The sequence below is a fragment of the Periplaneta americana genome, chromosome 6, assembly GCF_040183065.1.
Source record: "Periplaneta americana isolate PAMFEO1 chromosome 6, P.americana_PAMFEO1_priV1, whole genome shotgun sequence".
NCBI lineage: Eukaryota > Metazoa > Arthropoda > Insecta > Blattodea > Blattidae > Periplaneta > Periplaneta americana.
Genome location: NC_091122.1, coordinates 160887485 through 160910723, shown reverse-complemented (window position 1 = coordinate 160910723; position 23239 = coordinate 160887485). Strand labels below are relative to the sequence as shown.

At 36.8% G+C, this 23239-nt stretch overlaps 1 protein-coding gene across 2 annotated transcripts in view; it reads right to left on the bottom strand.

Annotated features, from left to right (window-relative positions):
• The window catches only part of LOC138701999 (GATA zinc finger domain-containing protein 14-like), a 146615-nt gene that overhangs the window by 9623 nt on the left and 113753 nt on the right, over positions 1 to 23239 (bottom strand). For both annotated transcript variants that reach the window (XM_069829458.1, XM_069829459.1), the window contains exons 2-4: positions 16898 to 16993; positions 13314 to 13461; positions 3632 to 3765 (exon numbers count right to left, since the gene is read on the bottom strand). In XM_069829458.1, the coding sequence (XP_069685559.1) occupies positions 3632 to 3765; positions 13314 to 13461; positions 16898 to 16993 (378 nt within the window). The remainder of the gene's footprint in view (positions 1 to 3631; positions 3766 to 13313; positions 13462 to 16897; positions 16994 to 23239) is intronic.

Below are 23239 nucleotides of genomic sequence, written 5' to 3'. Positions count from 1 at the left end.
GTCATGGCCTTCGTGCAATAGCCTATTGTTTATTGCAGTGTGTGTTTTGTTTTATTCTGAAATCACGGCCGACTTGATGCTTGCTTCGCGAAGGGAGCATCAAGTCGGCCGAGCTGAAATGCAATTAGTTCTCAAAACTGACGAAAGATGGATTTTGGAAAATAGGAAAATAATGTAGGAAAATAGATATTTCACTGAAAACTACTATTTTTCCGAAAAACTTTGGGTTCCAAGCTTCAAAATGAGGAGAGATTTATTAAAATTCGTTCAGCCGTTTTCCCGTAATTTGTATTACCAGTTCAAATTATATATATAGAGATAGATAATAATATCAATAATATACAATTGTAAGTTCTCATAATATTTACACTCCCTCTGACTGAGGTTCTGGCTGATATGTACATCTATTATCAGGCAGTACATCTCACTTGACGATATGTATCAGAGGAAGAATAATTGTTTGTATATATCTGAAGTTTGATTAGTGTAATACAGTAAAACCTTGCTAAAACGTACCCTCTATAAGAAGGAAACCTGCACAAACGAAAAATAAATTTTGGAACGAAATGATTTCCTGTGTAAAATAATACTTTAAAACGGAAAACTGTCTAACTCGAAAATGGAATCTTTTGGGCACTATTTAGGTAAAAAAAAACCTGACTAAAACGAATAATTTTAAGCGTAACTGTTGCTAAATTCTTTCAAACCATTTTTAATTTTGCGATAATACTGTACGAAGCATGATATAATTTTTTGTGTGACTGTACATGCAATGATCTGGGAGACTTTCGCTAATCTTTGTCAGGCGTTGGGGGTGAAGCTTCTTTAACCATGTCACTATTCTGTGCTTATTATCAAGGACCTGGACAGGTTACTGAACTCCTGTGCCGTTATTCCTTCCAACTCTCTTGCATTTTTTTTTTTCATTTATTCTCAGTTTTGTGCTAACAAGCCAATACAGTGATAAAGGACAATGCGAGTAGAATAAAACCACAGTCTACTATATACAGTCGCGAAGCTTGAGGTGATTTTTTGCAAATCTCGTGATAAAGCGCTCCAAGCGGTTAGCAACTAGAAACAATAGACTGTCCACGGTCGACTTTGGACTGTGTCGTATTTCCATCGAGTGCTAGCTCGTTGCGTATTTCACATTGATGCTTGTGAAATGTTCGTTATTGGTTATAATGAAAATGTTAATGGCTAAAATACAATAATTGGAATAATACTATTTTACTAGAGACGTAGAAAAACTAAGTTTGTTTTAATGAAACTTATTGATCACGTTTTATTTTCAATTCTGGTGGGATTATTATTGCTTAGGCTTACTTTCTTTTTCAAAGGATATGTTTTTAATTATAGCTGTTAATTTTGTTGTTATTTTTATTTGTTACTTTGCTAGAGACGTAGAAAAAGTCTGTTACAATAAAATTTATTGATCACGTTTTATTTCCAATTCTGGTGTGATTATTATTGCTTAACCTCATCCCACTTTGTTAACTACGTAAGCCTACACTACAAGTACCGGTACACGTAAGTTACTCCATTAATTCATATTTCCATTATTATTGTTGTAAAGGGAAATGCAAATTAATATTTATCGGTTTCATAGTTAATTATCGCTATAATTTTGGATGAGTGAAGCGATTATAGTAAATTTCAGTTCGTTTTGCATAAACAAATTAACCTATTTCTTGCAGGTATCTTCGAGTTTATGGTGGAATTTAATATACTTCATTAAAATAATAAATTAACCTTATGCATTTAATATTTCAATAATGGAAGGAAGGTGTTAATTTCTCCAAAAGAACACGACAACGAAAGTGTAACATATTTTGTCGTCTGCTAGGAGAGAGATCTGCGATGATGAGGCGATAGTAGCGATCCTAGTGGTGGGCAACTACCCATGTTTGCATTTTTACTACATATTGAGCTTCGCGACTGTGTATAGTAGACTGTGATAAAACTGTGAATAATTGTAGTGTAGTGTCAATTTAGTTTCACATTTCCGTTTATTTATTCTGAGTTTTGTGTTAATATGCCAATAAAGTGTTAAATAACAGTGCAAATAAAGTAAAACTGTGCGATTTAATAAAAATGCCTCCATGACCAGTTGTATCATGGAAGAGTGGCTTCATAATTTTAATGGATCAATGAAACCGTAATATAATGCAATAATTATCAACAAGTATAATAAAATAAATATGTCAGCATTTTTACATACGTAATCAGTGGAACGCGTAGCTTGAGACAATAGATTGAGACTGCTCTACGAAAAGGTTATGCTTGCCGATTGCAGTGGACTTGCTTCGCGTATTTTATCTAAGTAGAAGAACATTGACTTTTTCTATTAAATCGACGGAGCAGTGTAATGTATTTGAAAAGAATTTCCTCATTTTTCACTTTGCGAACCAGTTTCGAAAATTTATTGTGAAACAGAAACTGCAAAGCGAAAAGTTGAAAAAGGTTTAATGGTGGAATAAGCCCCTGGTGGAGTGTAAGAGAAGGCCCTGCGGCATACATGGGCACAATTTTCGGTTACGTGAGGCACTCGATTTGAAATAGTTTGTTTACTAGGAGAGGAGACTGCTGAGTAGGATGGGAAATATAAACTGCTGTGACCTGCGTCACCTTATCGTAATCGCCAAGGCGGTCAGTGGTTAACGTGAGAGACTCGAAAACTTTTATTCAGTTTGGAAAATTAATTCGGCAGCTTTAATCATAAACCTCTTCACTGTTTCACCGTAGTTGAATTGATTTAAATCACAGGCGAGAAATTGCGTAACTAGCCAATAATATTCCATAACGTTGTCTACGTTTATTTTCTTGAATATTCTGGCGTTTCTCAAGATTGCTTAATAGATTTGCACATTCTCGATCTAAAATAATTTCAGAAAACCATATTTCGTTTTCTACGCACATTTGATATTTTTTTTATAAATTTCTTTTGGAAATAATACGTACAAACAACATTTAATTCCTCGTACCTTTTAATGCAGCGTGTTTAAGGTATAATGTCGTATTTAGTATACTATGCAAATGTTAAGATCATAAATTTCCTTCGGAATAGTATGAAAAATAACATTTAATTTGTCTTACGTTCTGATTCAGCATGTTCTTTATGACATAAGGAGTAATGACGTTGTATATTAAATTTATTAATGCCTAATAGGATTTTCGAGCATAACAACAAACATCGTATGTTCTCCTCTTCTAAACAGTAAAAAAAGTCTTCCTCTCATTTCTCATGAAATAACCGTTTTCTAACGCGTACACACTGCTTTGATAATGCCATTATGCCACCACTGATATTGCTTATGAAACTGATATAGAACCTGCTCACGCCTAGGAGTTACGTGAGGGAGGAACGGGGACTGTGAAGATGATGTCACTCAGAGCAATAAGCTCTGTGAAGGTCAGTGAGGCAGAAATTCCCAAGTGAGGCACGATGCCCATCTCTGCCCTACGGCCTTAAATCCGCCAGAATAAATAAATAGAAATGGAAATAAAACCAGGACTGAAAATTCGATATTGTAACCTGTAAATATTTAGCAACCCTGTGCTCATCAAACATTAGATATCAGCTGTAATGAATGGAATTATTCTCAATTAGAACAATGTAAGAGTTACTCACGGAGTTCCATCACATCGTCGCCACTGCCATTGGCGAACAAGCCGAGGATCCTGCCCGACAGGAAGTAGTCGCTCGTCATGTTGAGCTCCGGTATGAAGAGCGCAGCTCGAGAATGTCCCTTCTCCAGATCCATCCTTTCCACATACAACATTCGTAAATTTTAATATTTACTGCGCGAGTGCTAACAGAAATTTAAGGTATTCGTCCACGATGCTAGTTATATAGCACGCTATTTTCAATAGCGCAAAAGAAACATCACATCACGTTTACACGCATGGCCAGAGTAGCGCGCTATTTTCAATTTTTTGTACAGAGTGTTCGAAAAATACGGGGCATAATTTCAGATATGTATTTCCCACATATAGACAATCAAAATAGTTCATTACAACATGTGTCCGGAAATGCTTCCTTTTCGAGTTATTGCCTTCACAACATTTAAATGCACCGGAACGTTTTTCTTTCCGCAGGTCGTTGTCATTACAGAAGATGTTCAAAATGTCCACCTCCTGCTTGAATACAGACCTCACATCGATGTCTCATTGACCTGCGAACACGATCCCAAACTCCAGGAGTGTTGCGTATGTCCTCAGAACATGCCACAATTCGATTCCGAAGGGATTCCAAATCAGGCACCGGAGACGAATAAACCAATGATTTTAAATGGCCCCCAAGTAGAAATCGAGAGGGTTCAGATCAGGTGAGCGTGGAGGCCAAGCAATTGGGCCACCTCTACCTATCCATCGATCAGGAAACCTTCGATCCAAGTACCGGCGAGCCGTACGACTGAAGTGTGCAGGAGCGCCATCATGCAAGAAGTGAATGTGTTGACGATTGATCAGTGGAGTGTCTTCTAAAACATGAGGTATGGTGTTTTCCAGGAAGTTTGTGTACGCCTGCCCCGTAAGTCTGTTTACAAGTACATGGGGTCCAACTAATCGATCACCAATGATACAGGCCCACATGTTGAGAGAGAACCGCACCTGGTGATGAGATGAATGGAACAGTTGCACGTGGGTTTTCATACGCCCATACATGCTGATTGTGGAAATTTGTTATGCCACCTCGTGTGAACTGTGCTTCATCTGTAAATAATACTAAGGCAGGAAAGTTCGGATTTACACCACACTGCTGCAAGAACCACTGACAGAACGTAACTCATGCAGGGTAATCTGCTGGTGACAGGGCCTGTACACGTTGCAAATGATAAGGATACAATTGATACTCTTTCAACAGTCTCCAGACAGTCGTATGAGGAACATTGACTTGCAACGCTACCCTTCGTGTGCTGATGGAAGGAGTCATGTTCACAGCCTCCAGAATCTCCTCCTGTACTTCTGAAGTTGTAGATCTTGGTCGTCCCCTTCCCAAACCAGGAGAGTTAAATTTTCCATACTCGCACAGACGGTAATGGAGACGTACAAATGTCTTCCGATCTGGACATTGTCGCTGTGGGTACCTCTCCTGGTACAAACGACGAGCCAGCGCAGCATTGCCGTCCGCCTTGCCTTACATGAAGTGTATCTCTGCCAGCTCTTGATTTGAATACTGTTCATGTCGCACAGTCTAACGCCTACACAACACTGAATGTAACCTTCGCCTCGGAATGAACTGTCAGAGTGCCCTCTTAATGTCTCCTTTGACGGCAACGACCTGCGGAAAGAAAAACGTTCCGGTGAATTTCAATGTTGTGAAGGCCATAACTCGGAAATAAAGCATTTCCGGACACATGTTGTAATGAACTATTTTGATTGTCTACATGTGGGAAATACATACCTGAAATTATGCGCCGTATTTTTAAACACCCTGTATAGTGCTAGAAGCTGTCAGTAAGATCTTGCAGCACATGTTTACATGTCGCTATAAAATTCGCGCTGAATTCTCTGGCGCAAGAACGTTCTGCTTGACCTTGTAGCATTGATAGGTACAGTGTAGCCAGCGAATGGTATTATAAAGAATGGACACTGAACGAATTTTCCTGTGTTTTGTTTCTCTGTGCGCCAGCGTTTAATTCTACTTTCAACCGCTAGAAGTTAGTGTAATCGAGCATAGGCTAAGATAATAAATGAGTATAGAGTTGAGACACAGGATTCAAACATCGCCTACCTTATTGCTTTGCTTCAAATAAATTCAAGTTAACAGCTTTTCCTTATTTCTCAGTGACGAACTAGTTGTAATAATAATTTTTTATATTTCAGATATAATCAATTATATTATAAAATAATATAATACATTATAGAATTATGTATCGAATTCGTTTAATATTTGTATATAATATAATGTAATATAATATAATATAATATAGGTATATGGTTTTACTTCTCGTAAGAGTTTTGTTTTTCCATTTTTTTTTTGTGCTATCATATCATTACATATTTTAATTGTTGTTGGGGTCAACGTCTCAACTCTCATTATAAAGGAACTCTAGAGTCTAGACATTACAGTTAATGACGGATTTATTATTTTATGGATCCAGTTTTATTTTGAGTACATAATGTACCTAGATGTATTAATTATATATGTTATATTCCCGCTTTGTCAACTGCTAGCTGGTGTAATGTCAGCGCCAACTCTAGAGAGAAAGCAGAATCTCACGCTCTAGGTCACTGAAATCAGTGCGGCTACATCAAAGGTGCCGTCGCGAAGTGTCCATTCTTTATAATCCCTATTCGGTGGTGTAGCCTTACTCGTTCTTGTGTCCATTGTAATTTTTTCATTTTGACCTTAAACAAAAAAATTGAATATGTAAGACAAAATGTTCAATAAAATAAGAAATATTCTTGATTATACTCTGTGCCAATTCACAATATCAGAACCATTCCTACCCATTACATATTAACCTCATAATATTTAATATTAATGGCGTCCACACCTGTAGAGTAACGGTTAGCATGTCTGGCCGCGAAACTAGGTGGCCCGGATTCGATTCCCGGACGGGGCAAGTTACCTGGTTGAGGTTCTCTCCTCGACCCAATATGAGCAAATGCTGGGTAACTTTCGGTATTGGACCCCGGATGGGTTAGTGCAGAGCTGGGAGATTCGTGTTAGCTTGAGCAACTTACAGTTAACTGTCTCCTCCTATTCCAGCAATTGAGTGCATGATGGAAAATGTTGTCCCTCAAATTGAGGGATAAACTCGCAGAAGCGTTCAGAGAGAGGCTAAACGGCTGGACCTGGGAGTGTGTTGATGTAAATCATGTGTTTAAAAAAGTGTCGCATATTTTTACAGAAGGTAACATTGGTCGAAACTGATATTTGTTTCTGGACTCATGTTTATAAGAACTTTCTTTCTAGTTTCGACCTATACTATACTTTTTAAGCACCCTGTATATATAATCATATACAGGGATATCATTTTATTTTTACTAACATTTCTAATATTAACCTGGCTATACCTTTGAATTAACGATTGAGAACCGAAAACACCGTTTGCTACCCCCTTCCGCAGCTGGAGTTCGATGATACTGGCGTAAAATACAAACAAATCACTTTACTAGGTATAGGAGGGAAGAAAAGTAGTTCATCCATTTACGTAAACTAGGAAATATCACGTTTTTGATTTTGATCATTTTCATTATGTTTTTGTTTAATCAAAATACAGTACAGTATTAACAATGAGTGTTTTTACTTACGAACTGAGCTGTCCATGCAATGTATATTATATTGTCTACAGCACATTAGCGTACAATATAGAATATGAAGTTAAATGGAAAAATAATCATAATATGGATATTTAAACACATTTTTGAAAATGGTGGGCATTCATTTCGATACAGCTTCAGTTCTAATGTGCATATTATCGCACTACAGACTATTGTACGTAATTCCAATTACCAGGTTCGCACTTCCTATCAGTAACTCATGTTGAAATAATTCTATATCTGCTCTATAAAAGAGACCTTACGTACTGTAAATTCAATCTTCACTTCTGCCCGATCCGAAAAGATAAAATTAATCAGACATGCTATCTACTGTCCGTCCAAGTGGTTATGTCGCAGGGTCGTAGAAAGGGAGGAAACCACGTGACAGTTAATTACTTAAAGAGGCCTTTTTATTTAAGTTATTTTAAACAATTGTATGGGTATAATATTACGTAGACGTCCAATTCCTAACAGAAATTAATGTTCTCAGAAAAGAGCTAAGACAGCCCAGCCACTAGCCTTTATAGAGAGGCGAATAGAAGCAGGTGGGGGAAACCGGGATGTGACGTAGGCAAATGGACAATAGTACCTGTGCGAAAATGATTCAATATTCAAAGCTCTTTCGTCACCGGAAAAGGCGAACATATTTTTGGAACGTAGTGTTTACTATGACCGGAAGGCTACTATGACTCTATATGCGGTCTTGGATCTGTGTGCGGGCCTTCTATGCCCAAGGTTGCGGGTTCGATCCCGGGCCAGGTCGATGGTATTTAAGTGTGCTTAAATGCGACAGGCTCATGTCAGTAGATTTACTGGCATGTAAAAGAACTCCTGTGGGACAAAATTCCGGCACATCCGGCGACGCTGATATAACCTCTGCAGTTGCGAGCGTCGTTAAATAAAACATAACATTTTGCATCTGTGTGGAGGACGGTTGAACTTCATTAGTAAAAGAGGTGGGAATGAAGTACATTCAAAAACTCAGGTACAATAAAAATTGAAGTAAAAATAAAATGATGTCCCTGTAGTACTATATTAAATGAAGATTTAGGTCCTAAATTATGTAAATAATACAATAAATTATATTATCATTTATATCAATACTTATAGTATTTCCTATTTCTTCTGCAGTTTTTTTTTTTCAATAAACATAATAGAATATCTAGCATCGTACAGAAGACTTGCTGTGCCAGCTGCAATAATTTCTAACCTGATCATACCAGAAGGAGACAGCGCCAGACTTTCCTTATCGCTCGCGCAAGAAACGATTACCGAAAACCAATGGTGGCGTTGCTGTCTGTTTTGACGTGTGTATGTAGGCACGCCGTGGGGGGAGAGGTGTGGGCCGATGGAAGTACTGTCTCTTCCAAGAAGATGAACGAATGAGGACATCGCTGTGGAAATAAAGAATGTAGCAAGAGAAAAATTCGAAGCTAATTAAACGCGCAACATATGTTTACGAATGAAATAATAATACCTTGCGAGACAAGGCACGTATTCACATGCAATGGAACAAACTAGAGTCGTAATATAACTATCACAACGCAAGACTGATTCTATCGATGTCATTTCTCTTCCGACTGTACTCTTGAATATCATTCAAGTTACCTCGTGACCTTTCTTCTTGCCCGCTCTTCCTTATCGCAGTGTTTGATTCGCATTCCTTCCGTCGGTAATCCGTGGTTGCGAGACCTATACACGACGCAAGGATCGTATTGCAAGCCAGAAGTCATGTGTGCCCTTTTTCCTCATAGCCTCTGCAATCTAGCAGCTCGCTGGGCAGTTTACGCGTTGAAATAGCGAACTTGAGCTAGAAATTCATTGCAATGGAAAGAAAACTAGCTCCGTGGACGAGTACCATTAGTATTTGATGATTCTATTTCCTCCTTTAACGTTGCATTCCAACTAATAAGATACAGAGAGTGAACCGTAAGTACGTCATTAATTTCAAAGGGGTTACTCTTTGAGATATTTCAAACAAAAAAGCTTTATGCAATTTTGCTCGTATTTGCTTTCTTTTCGAAATAAAATTGTTTATTGTTCTATTATACACTTTTAAGGGGAGAGGATGGTATTTTTTGGTGAAAAATGAGTTAATTTAAAAAAAATTGTCTTTAATATACACTATGATATGTGTGGAATGCATAGTATAATATTTTGTGGGTATTTTGCCCTTATCGGATGTTGAGACGCCATTTTTAAACTTTCTGCATTATGGATTTTTAAATCACTCACCTACTTTTATTGTTGTTTCCGATAAATTTTATTTTGAAGAAAAAAATCTTTAAAATACTCTTTGATATGTGTTGGATGCATTGCATAACATTTCGTAGGTATTTGTGCCCTTATCGGATGTTAAGACGCCATTTTTAAACTTCCTGCGCTATGGATTTTTAAATCACTCGCTCCCTTTTATCGGTTTATGGTAACTTCATTTTTTTGCTACATTGCCAAACAAAAATGGATATAACTTCTGAACTATTAAAGATACATGCATGAAATTTAGAACACACATTCTTTAGATTATTAGGAAACTTTTATCTGCAACAGAGGTTTGTTAATTGATTTCACTTTTAAAAATACGTCCGTTTGTTTGCAAGAAAGGAAATCAGAAATGTGTTATTACATTTTAATTGTTTATTTTACAAACGTAGGGCCTATATCAAAATTCTGTTACAGACAGATTGTAGAGCATGCTTTAGCAAGTACATTGCAAAAAAGTGGATGAATCTATCTTTAAAAATAGTTTAGATATATCGGTTTTAGTAAAATCCTGCATTGGGTATATTTTTTTTCAAATCTGGGCCACCAAATAATTTTTTTTCAAAATATTTATTTTTGGTTAAGTTGCTACAGCTATGGGCTATCTACATACAAAACATTAATATTTTACACCAAATAGGAAAAAATTTTTAAAAAATATCGTCCTCTTCCCTTAACACATATATAAATCACTGATTAACTTTACAACTTATTTACTGTGTTAACTTTTTAGGAAATTACCTGGCTGACTAGTTTCGAAGGGTTGTTCTTCATTATCCAAATCCTAGTAAAGGTTCTGCGCTATCTTCTGGTTTCGTATTATGGTGGAGTGTGTTCATGATTGTGTCGAAAAGGGTGTGTGTTTTGAAATTGATTTGAGTGTTGAGGATGTGCTGGGGGTGTGTTTTTGTATGTTTGTAAATTTCATATCGTTCTAGACCAGCGATGCACAACCCGCGGGTTACCTGGTTGAGATTTTTTCCGGGGTTTTCCCTCAACCCAATATGAGCAAATGCTGGGTAACTTCGGTGCTGAACCCCGGACTCATTTCACCGGCATTATCACCTTCATTTCATTCAGACGCTAAATAACCTGAGCTGTTGATAAAGTGTCGTAAAATAACCTATTAAAGAAAATAAAAAAAACAACCCGCGGCCCGCCACTATGTTTGTTGTGGCCCAATAGTAAAGTTTCAAACTTAAAATTAAAAAAAGAAAAATTATTTGAACAGGATTGTATTATTAATCAGTAGACTTCGTGGAATTGCCACAAGAATCGCAAGGTTTACTACGCACGCGGTATAGACTGTAAGAGAAGGGGGCGTGCAACGGATGGAGTATGCCTCTGATGTAAACACTGAGCAGTATACTGCGGTTACAATAAAACCTGTATCCTGCATTCAAGAAATATAATGAATGACCATTGAAGTAGGAAATATCTAAACATGTAACTACACCATTATTTTGTAGCGAGATATATTAACTCTTAAAATTTAATGTAAGGTATTCACATCATCCTTGAATCTGTGTATTGCAGTGAAGAGTTACGTACATTTTGAGCGACTGCAAAGTAACCTCCTCCGATGGTCACTTAAACAGTTTTTATTTTGGGAAAATGTACTTCAACATCACACGATGTAATGCGTACAATTTGAAGAACGGAAAGTCACTACTTTTTAGTACACCAACTTCAGATGTCTTGTCGTGACCTCATGGTACATAATTTATAATACGAAGTTGTGAATAGGCAGAATTTTTAGCAATAATGTTTCTCAACTTACATTTCACTTTTTCTGAAATTAGTGAATTGTTATTTTGGATAACGGTTTGTGATACTTTATCCACTATATCAAGAGCTTTTGAGAGTTGTAGTTTAGACGATTCTAACAGGATAATGCTTTTGGACACGATTTTAAAATTAGAATCAATGAACATAATATCTTCCAATAGCTGTTCAGAAGGCAATGATTTTACAGGTGCAACAGCGGAACTGTCTGTGCTATCCAATGCATCAATTACCTCCATTATTTTTCCGTAATGTTATTATTAACACATCCAACCACGTTCCCCAACGGGTCAAGACTGGCTGCGGGGGTAAGGTATTCCAGGGGCAATTGTTTGGAACAGCAACACTCTCATTGTAGTATGTTTGATTGAATTCTTGTCTGCACTGAACAAAATATGTTAAGCTTTGACTATTCCAACCACAGTAATGCAAAAACAAGTGCTTACATAGGTATACATTAGCTGCAGCTGCTCTATCTATTTTGACCGGTCACAATCTTAACATGAACTGCGAGACCGGACGGTCGCTCACCTCCTCTATACTACATACATCGGCAACCTGATTGCATGCTACGTGTGGCAATTCAACGAAGTCTATTAATTAGTATAAATTACAATAATCACTAATTAGTAAGACATTTATGTAAATTTTTGTTATTGGAGAATGTCTGCGGCCCTCCACAAAACATTTTCTGTTTTTAAATAATGTCCCGCAATATTTATAAGGTTGAGCACCCCTGTTCTATACTATTTTTTGTTGTAGTATTTTCATATCGGTATATATGTCTTTGTAGTTTTGATGGTGTCATCTTTCAAGAAACCAAAATACAACATTGCATACAGAACACAGAACACACTATAATAGTACATTATGCAACGAGCCTATAATGGTAGTAATTAAGACGCGAGTATGTTTATGAAACGAGCACAAGCGAGTTTCATAATTTTCATACGAGCGTCTTAATTACCATTATAGGCAAGTTTCATATAACTTTTTATGCTCGACCATATTTCTTACTTGAAATTATTCATAAGTATTCATATTATTCTTATCTGACTGGGGAGCGGAAGTGACCTTGTGCAATATCTTGATATAACCTGGAAATTGATTTAGACATTGAAAAACGAGATGACAAATTGAATTTATTTGAATATTATTTACAATTAACGCTAATTATTATAGTAACATCACATAACCTTCTGCGACAGTATTGGATTTCCAGCCTCCGTGACGTTTCGCTAGTTGTCTTTCGATTCCATATCCGAGAATAATCGATACTTGCGCTTTCATATTGCTACAATGGTGCTTTCTGATTGGTGGAAAACCTGAACTTTAATGAATAGGTGTCCTTTAATGAGGTCCATTAAAGGGCTGCTACCAGGTGTATAATTACTACATTTCGGCATGGTCGAGCATAAAACATCTTACCACATACACAATACACACACGAATAAATGCAAAGAGTATACAAACTGTCACGCAACAGTTGCAATGACTTCTACATTGGACAGACAGGAAGATCATTTCAAATACGTTGCAAGGAACATATCACAGCCATAACCAAACTATACAACAATTCAACCTACGCAAAACACATCACAAACTCCAATCACAACTACAGCAACATAGACAGCGACATTCTGTATGCATTTGACTCATATTTTTAGAAATGTCACTTGTACCCCTTTGCTTCTGACCCCCTCAATTGATCACTGGCTAAGAAGAAACTGTCTACTGAAGGATGCACTGGAAGGAACGGTGAACGAGGAAAAGTTCGGGGCAGAAGATATCAGATGGTAGACAACATTAAGATATATGGATCGTATGCGGAGACAGAGAGGAAGGCAGAAAAGGGAGAACATTGGAGAATGCTGAGTTTTCAATGAAAGACCTGCACTTGAGTAAGAAATTATTAATAACACAGGGTTAACTGGATGCACGGCCAATTCCGAATCGTGCTGTACCTGAATCTAAATAATTAATATAATAATACTCACGAGAAAGATCGAAGTGTTGAATTCTTCATACCATAAATTGTTGCGTTGGTAATGTCGATAGTTATGCCCAATCTGTCTGATCCCTTGTTAATCACAAACTTATCTTCGTGTAGTGGATCCATCATGGGAAAATTGTATTCTTCATTTCCTGCAAAAAATCAACAACTCGATATACAGAGTGATTCACGAGGATTTATGGAGCTTATTTCTGAAGACCTTTGAGCAAAAAATGTCATATAAACATAGTTTCTATTCTCAATATTTTCAGAGTTACACTAATTTAAAGTTGTTCGTAAAATACGCTTTTTCTTCAGTTTGAAGGTAAAGGAATAATACAAATAGAGAATGAACCATTCGGAAGTATCATTTATTTAATTAGCTAGTATTATGAATCTAAAAATGTGCTATAAACTCCTTAATTGCTTCATACAGACATCTTTTTCTATTTTTAACTAGAAAATTACATTATACCGAGAGGGGCTAGCGGCGTGGTAGAGAGCTGGCCTTGCATTCGGGAGGTCCGGGGTTCGATCCCAGGGACCGGCAATCCTAACTGAGGTTTTTCATGGTTTCCTCAGGTATTTCCAGGCAAATGCCGGGATTGTACCTCTTGAAAATCCGGCCATGAACGGCGATCCTTCCCTTAATCCTTTCATATGTGTGAGTGAATGCTGTGTAATGTCTTAAATGTTTGCGTTGTATCGGAGGTGGCCCTGGCATTGAGCTGATCCCTCATCCGGGGAGGTCCTCCATGTCCTTGTGTGGTCAAAAAAGTATGTAAGTGATCCAATAGATTAATTCCTCTCCCGACAGGTCGCGGCCCTGTAAGGCCCGTGTGGCGTGGGTCGTATAAATGAATCTAAGGCCCGTAACACACTTGCAGAGTTTTCGCCAGCGAGAAATGTGTTGCGAGAAAGAGGCGAAGAGCCTTCCTCCACACACTTGGCGAGTTCTCGCTATCACAGATCACACCTCGCTATGATCATCTATGCACTGCCTTCATGCAGAGAGCATTTTTTCTGATTATAGTAATGACTCGTTGCGGGAAATATTATAGGTTATGTATTTACGTATATTGTCGTCCTTAAATATATAACCTGTATATATATATTGCCGTATTTTACAAATTACGTACGAACGCTGTGTTGAATCTGAGTATTCAGTTGATGAGAGAATGGAGTTACATGAACATATTTTGTTAATGAAAAGAAAAAGTAGGCCTAAAATTAAAGCCAGAAATATCTGAAAATCACATTGTATGTTACGAAAATAAGGGCGAGTTTTGGACACTGGTTTCGACTTGAATGATGATACGTTTAGACATTATTTCAGGTTGAATGGACCACAGTTTTTTGCCATTCATTATATGATAGAGGATTCTTTGCTAGGTTCTGATTAAAATTATGTAAACTGTTAAGACATATAGATACATTATTTCAAATGTTTAATTAATAATATTAAATTTCATTAAAATAAAATTTATTTTCAGATAATCTGATATTTGTCTCCAGATTTCTTCTTTAAGTTTAGTGTTTTTATAGTTTTCACCCCGTGTATCCTATAAATAGGCCTACGGGTGACATCATACAAGTTCAATAAGTTTCTGACTGCAATTATCAGCCATCTTTCCTCATTTTCAAATAAAAACAAAACAATTCATCGCCACCTGTGATATCTTTTTCTACATTCAATCGTTATAAAGAGTATAAATGTCAAACATCTTGGATAAATGTGTCAAGAAAATTCGCTGAGCTACCGATTCCAGCGAGAAACTCGCGCGAGGTTTTTGCCTCGAGCGAGAATCTCTTCCAGTGTGTGGACGTCCATTTGAATCCATGTTATCAATTTTTTAATTTTCTCGCAACACATTTCTCGCTGGCGAAAACTCTGCAAATGTGTTACGGGCCTAAAAGGGAGAGGTTAAACTAAGGTAAAAGAAGAAAGCAGAATAAATTACATTATTCTTACGCACTTACCACAACAATTACTACAAATCACACCACTTTCACCGACTTAATTATTTGCAGTTGAATTTTGCATCCTAATTTACAGTCTTGGAGACCTTACAACACATTTTAAAAAATTTCGCCGTCCGCTTGAGTACACTTGGCCGCACGCTTGTGAACGGCACTCGTCGCTCTACGTAACTGCATCTTTGATTTCCGTAGCGCTCGCGCTGGCTGCTGACTGCACGCTGACCAAGATCACGCTTTCACAGCAATGCGTTCCAATAACGAAACGTAATTCTGTATTGTTTCATGGCGAGAGCGTGTGTTCAGATTATGGTGGGAAGATAGTTAAGTGACGCGAGACGACTGTACGAAGGAATAGAAGAGTTCAATATTTCGAAGAGAAGGAGAAGTGAATGTAAATTACACAGGGACATCACTTTATTTTTACTAACATTTCTAATATTAACCTCGCTATACCTTTGGCTTAAAGGTTGTGAACCGGAAACACCCCTTCCATTGGAGTTCAATGATACTGGCGTAAGATACAAACAAATCACTTTACTAGGTATAGGAGGGATGAAAAGTAGTTCATCCATTTACGTAAAGTAGGAAATATCGCAATTTTGAGTTTGATCATTTTCATTAGGTTTTTCTTTAATCAAAATACAGTAAAATATTAACAATAAGTGTTTTTACTCTCGAACTGAGCTGTCCGGACGTATTCATTATGCAGCGCATACTATGCTATCTATAGCACATTAGCGTACAATATAGAGATTGAAGTTAAATTGAAAAATAATCATAATATGGATATTTAAACACATATTTGAAAATGATGGCCGTTCATTTCTATACAGGTTTCAATTCTGTTTTGCATATTATCGCACTATATACAGTAGTATTGTACCTAATTCCAATTACCAGTTTCGTTTTTCGTACTACTAACTTATGTTGAAATAATTCTGTACCTACTCTATAAAAGAGTACCTTACGTACTGTATATTCAATCTTCACTTCTGTCCGATCCGAAAAGATAAAATTATTCAGACATGCTATTTATTATCCGATCAAGTGGTTTTGTCGAGAGTCGTAGAAAGGAGGGAAATCACGTGACAGTTAATTACTTAACGAGGCCTTTTTATTTAAGTTATTTTAAACAGTTGTATAATATTACGTAGACGTCCAATTCCTAACAGAAATTAATGTTTTCAGAAAAGAGCTAAGACAGCCCTACCACAAAGGGACGGGCAGAAGTGGGTGGGGGAAACCAGGATGCGACATAGGCAAACGGACGGCAATACCTGTGCGAGAATATGATTCAATATTGAAATCGAACATATTTCTGGAACGTACTATACTCTCTAACTCAGTACTGTTTGTGTTTACTAAGACCGTAAGGCGACTTTGACTGTATACGCTTGGTTCTGTGTGGAGATCGGTTGGAAGTTCACTAGTAGAGGGGGGTGGGAGTGAAGTATATTAAAAAACTCAGGTACAATAAAAATTGAAGTAAAAAATAAAATGATGTCCCTGTACTATCGAAATGTTAACCTCCTCCCTTAAACAATTATTTGAAGTCCTAAACAGGTCAGTGAATTGTCTAAAATTGTTACTTGGGTTGATTCTGCTTACCGTTCATAAAGTAGGGGTACATCTCTTTCATTCCTGCATCAGTACATTCACTCCACTCCGGGTCAGGTCCGCGGGTACAAGTCTTCATGAACGGCACTGAAAGCAAGACAAGACGAAAGAGCTTACTCAACATCCATCCTGTTACACAAAATCGTAATGGGATATTCTGTTTCCTGAGACCTGCAGTATATAGAAATCAGAGTGCTGCATTGGAGTTAAATCGCTCGCTTGAACTCGGTCGAGTGTCGCACCCTCGAGTGAGATATGATCGGTCGTGATACGCTCGTAATAAGTACAAGGTCATCTCACCGACATGTCTTATCTTGTATGGAAGGCGACAGATAAGATACACATATGTTTTGCTCACACGGTAAAAATAAGGCTTTATTTTCTGCGTTTATGACGAACGTTTAATGGAACAGTCAATAGAACGTACCAAAACAGGAACATGAAGTTATAAATAAAATAGTATGAAAAACTTCGATATACAGTTATTATTGCTAATTAATAATTATTCAATATTTGATTTATCACATATATAATATGGTAGGTCCATACATAGTGTTCCGCCTATTTACTGCGACAATGTAGAAACGTTTTACAAAATATTATTGATATAGCAGTAGATTAATAACAATATTAGTACAGAGATAACGTCACAGAAAATATAATAAAACGAATAATCATGCTACACAAGTATCACAGACGCAAAGATTGATACACTAATTATTAGAGATTATTATTATTATTATTATTATATTATTATTATTATTATTATTACTATTACTATAAAACTTGATACAGTTCTTGCATTATCGTGATTGTGTTCTCCTTTTATAATAATTACATTTACATCTAATAACATCTATCAGATATGGCAAAAACAAAATCACTCCTGTGTGGGGGGGGGAACATTATCTACAACATTTATATTACATTTTAAAGCAAGTTTTGTAGTTGTACTATGGAGAGGTTAGTTAAACACTGCAAAGTTTTGAAATGATAAACATCTATGATGTTACTACACAGTTCATCACTGTAACAAGAACGAGCCACTGCAATTTCACCTAAATTGCACTGTTAATTATTGTTTTTAAATATTTGCAAAAATTAAGTAAACTCTACAACTCCACTAAAGTTACTGCATTCGTGATGCAAGTAACATTAAGGAAGCCGTGAAAATTCAACAAGATTCCAGACTCATCATAGACTGGGGGAAAAAAAAGACAGACGTATATCACGGCCTGCTGGAGTATAGTAAACACAGAAAACATTTTAAAGCAACAATGTTGAAGATAGATATTTTTGTTTTCCAAATTTGCCGTCATTGAAGAGAAATCAAGATGGAGATTTCATTGCAACTAATTAGAAATTCCTCTTTCAGGTATGTAATAAACGATCTTCGCACAAAATAATGTACGATACACGAGCGGTATGTTTTCTTTTAATTCTCGGAAATTAAAAAAGCTCAACTGCTTTTCGCTTTTTCAAACTTTTCCTCGAACATGAAAACGTCAACATACCGCTCTTGTAACGCATATTACTAATGTAATATGGTGGATATGTGACGTAGACAGAAATGGCACCCACAAACGTGACGAACTAAGTTCTATCGGAATGCATTTAATAATGATAAAAGTAATGTCATTCTCTTTACACTATTTTATCGGGGGTTCCCCTTTTTATGTTCTCATATTACATATTCAACAATTCGCCATGTCACAATTATTATCGCCATTGTCCCACGAGGAAACCGATTTTTCAGCCTGCACAGCAAGATATCCAGTCCGTTCCGCCAGTCACAATCAAGACATATTGACGCATGTCAGATGGTTCGCTGTTATAACATGTCGAAGGTTAACGGGTAAACAGATGTAGGCCTATTCGAACTGAAGAAACATGTGCAGTCACATTTCCTCTTAGGTGACCTCTTCGCTTATTCTGCGTGACACACAAGGCCAAGAGTTATTAACATACACGCTCTTCAAACTACTTAGGGCCGATTGTATAAACCATTTAATCTTAGATCAGAGATTAAATTGATCCTTGTTTCAGCTGAACTTGGAATTTTGTGTTGTATAAAGTCTAATCTGAGATTAATTTGTCTCAAACTAAAGTCAACTTTGACTGAAGAAATTTCTCCGATTAAGTTAGATGATCCAAGTTCAGTTATTTATTTTCTGTTTGAAATATACGAGTGACAGATTGTGCAAATAAAATATCCTTTATTATTAATATTAATAGATATGATAGGTACATTTATATATATTTCTTTCAATTTCTTGCCTTAATGCACAAACATTATTATATTTTATAACGCTCTATCGTGTTCAGCAGTATCAAATAACATAACCTATAATTATATTATGTTTATAACAACCATTAATTATTAATGGATATGATAGGCACATTCATAAATGTTCAATTAACTGTATTACTAAAGGAAAAATGTCGTTTTATAAAGCTTTATTATGTTTAGCAGTATCAAACACCATAACATGATAACAACTTGGAGAACAGTCGACCTTCTTCTTATTGTCCGCCATTATTTACATTGCACAAAAAACCAGTGTCTCCAACAGAGTGTAATACGGAAAGTCGCCAAAAAGTAGTTGTAAAGTCGCTAGATTTCTAATTACCAACAAAGAAAGATTAAATTTTGTCACTATGGGGTGCTAAAAAGGTCACTAAATCCCTATTTAAGCAATATAAAAGTTAAAAGAAATTGTTGTTGAAAAAGAGTTAAAGTCGCTAGATTGGCTACACTGAACAAACCTGTATAACATGGTCCGCGCATCACGTATTTCACTTGTTTATGCGATGTTGCCAAATCCTTTTCACGTGAACTTAGATTGCATTTGAACCAAGGTAATTTGATTGCAGAAAAGTTTTATACAATAGAAGAAGTGTCTGAACTCGGTTTGCTTTTCGATCTTCGATCAAAGTTGATCTTTAGTCAGGGGGTTTTATACAATCGGGCCTTAATGTAGTCAAATGTGTAGATAAAGAGTAACAACAAGATTTTAAAATTAAAAAAAAAGATTATAATTATGCAAAACTGACTTGAGTAGTCAGTCAGCTGTTTCAGGTATTATGAGCAAGAACAACAATCTGAAACGGCGGCGAACAATGGACAATCGTAACGTAAGCCTATGGAATAGAAATGAACAACGATCGAGAAAGCAAGACTAACAGCGCCCGCAAAGCCGAAAACCCGCACGACAATGTTGTATATGTCGCGTCGTTGACGTAAAGACTGCTTGTGAGTGTTTCGAGACGTCGAGATTGATCACTCTCAAAGTCCCGAACGTCAAGCAGTCTTGAATCGCCACAGCTATTTATAACTGACTGTTATATCTACTTTGGCAGCTGTTATATATGTATAAACAATCAAGTAGCCTATTTGAAACAACATCTCTACCTTTCAGTGTATAATAATCCGTTCCCCAGTCTTTATTAGAAATGTTTTTAGTGAACAGAGCTAGACTCTTGCGGAAGTTTCTAAATAGTCTTAAATGACCAAGTTGTTATTTTTTTCTCCTCTCTCTTTTTCTTTTTCTTCTTTTCTTTTTTTATTATCTTGATATATTACTTAATCATTTGTATTTGTATGCCATTTAGTAAGACTTTGCTAATCAACATTTTATGTCTTGCAACCCACATGTATTCTCCTATTAGTATATTAACTGTATAATACTGGGTGTTCATTTCAAAGTGTGTCATGACGTCAATGTTGTGAGTCAGCGATTTGAAGCGAGTTTCAGCTTTTATGTCAGAGAAGTTGCCTATTATTCAAGGCGTTCTTCAATCTGAACTTGAGAACGTGTACGGTATAACTTGAACGTCGTAGCAACAGATGGCGGTCTGTACGGTCTGTGTGCTACCATAACCTCTTTCGAACTGTGTTTTGCACCGGCAAGTCGTACGCAGGGTATTTGTTATCATCGGTTGCGTACGGTAACATTCCACAACACAAATCAAATGCTCCGTGTCCATGTTGACCGTCGAAGTTAATGTCAACAAATACGTAAGTAATCGTCTTAACCCTCTCCCCATATCCCGACAGTACGTATTTCCAAACAGTTCACATTCCTGCCACTACCGGCGTTACCGTACGTATCGGTACGTACTCTTCAGAATGAACGCCGTACTTGCTAGGCAACTTCTCTGCCTTATAGGTTATACACTTCTGCGGAAGTGTAGGAAGATTGAATTCTCTAGGCTCATTGGCTAGCCACATGACGGCATACAGCGAGCCATGACACACTTTGAACTGAACACCCAGTATATCTCAAGTGAATTAATCGTCGAATTTATCTCGAGCATTTTAGGTCTTATAAATTGTGTGTTTGTGTGTGTGTGTGTGTGTGTGTGTGTGTGTATTCCCCTTATGTTATGCAACTTATTTTGATTATGTGTAATTTTCTACTTTATTTTATATATTATGTAACCGATCTTGACTATTTGTAACTTTATATTATGTAACTGATCTTGACTATTGTAATTTTCTACTCTATTTTATGTAATTTCTAAGGTATTTTCTTTTGTGTTTTGTAATCTAATTTTGTATTTCATGTATATTATTGAAACCTGGTTGAGTGGAAGAGAAGGCCTCATGGCCTTAACTCTGCCAGGCAAAATAAATCTACTACTACTACTACTACTACTACTACTACTACTACTACTACTACTACTACTACTACTACTATTTAATTACTAGGTCCTTATTAAAAGGCTAGGAATTTTCTTTTCATATGTTTGAGATCGAGTGTGCAATCTCAAGTGAAAAGATATTAACGTTATGTTTTATGTTTCTTAGAAATGCAAATTTATTTAAGAATTGTTTTCTTTCTATTTACATAACCATAAGTAATATTATATAATAGAACCAGAACATTTTGATAACTAAGATACTGTTCTGTTTTGTCTTTTTGTCTCATTTCAACATTTATAATGTTATTTATTTCAATGATGTATGTTATTCAAATTTACGAAATCTTTCCACGTCGACCAAATGCTGTTTCGAGATTGATGAGCGAGACTCGAAGCGCACGAGAATGACGAGACGAGACTCGAAAGACAAATGCAACGAACACCGAGCGAGAGCAGCAGTTAGTTTTGTTCATCTCTACTATGGAAACCGTTAAGAAAGCTAATGAGATTGTTCACGAAAAAACTAGTTGTGTTACTTATTTCATTTTCCATATTATAAAATTTTAAATTCTTGAAAAAACAACAGAATGAACAATTAGGTTCACATAATTTTTAGTTGGTTATTTAATGACGATATATGAACTACTAGGCTATTTAGCGTCGATGGAATTGTTGTGATAGAGAGACGGTATTTCGTAACACGCGGGCAAGGATTCGTCATAGATTACCCGACATTCGCCTTACGGTTGAGGAAAACCTCGTAAAATCTCCAACCAGGTAATCAGCCCAAGCAGGAATCGAACCCACGCCCGAGTGCAACTCCTCCGTCGACTGAGGTAAGCCAGTGGCCCGTTTACAGAATTAAGTAAATAAAGTAAACAATCTGAAAAACGCGGTTAAGTAGACGATGAAAGAGTGTCACTCATAACGAGTGCACCTCAGCACATGTATGGACTTCGGTCCTACGTTCATAGACATCTATGACGTAGTGCAGAGGGCGGCCACTAGAGGGAACCCAAGAGTTGGAACTTAAACTGAGACGATTCTGTCCGACGCCGTGGTGGGTATCCGGTGTGGCTTAGTGGATAAAGCATCAGCACGTAGAGCTGAAAACCCGGGTTCAAATCCCGGCGCCGGAGAGAATTTTTCTCCGTTCCATTACTCTTTCATCGTATGATGACGCAGAATATCTGCATGGAAATATCATATGTACTTCGGTACATTAAAATAATATGTAAAATAATATGTATGGCGGTTAAGTACAATCAAGTTGTATCAAAGGGCTAATAAATCACTGATAAAAAGATGTATTAGTGCGGACAACAGATCTTCTGCAGAAATGTCCCTGGATGGTGTTTCAACACCCACCCTACAGCCCGGATCTGGTTCCCACTTCAATTTTTTGTACACCTCAAGACATTCCTACCCGATCATCATCATTTTCACAATGACAGAGAGTTACAGACGGCTGTCACACACTGGTTTCGATCCCAGACGGCAGACTTTTACGACACAGGGAAACAAAAGTTGATTCCACGGTAAGGCAAATGTCCAAATTTGGGTGAGGAATATGTTGAGGAATAGTTCAACACTTACTGCATCTGTTCCAATACATCTTTCTATGAAATTATGTTTTCTTTCTCTAAACTACCTCAGAGAAACTTACTTCCTGGACGCACCTCGTATCTT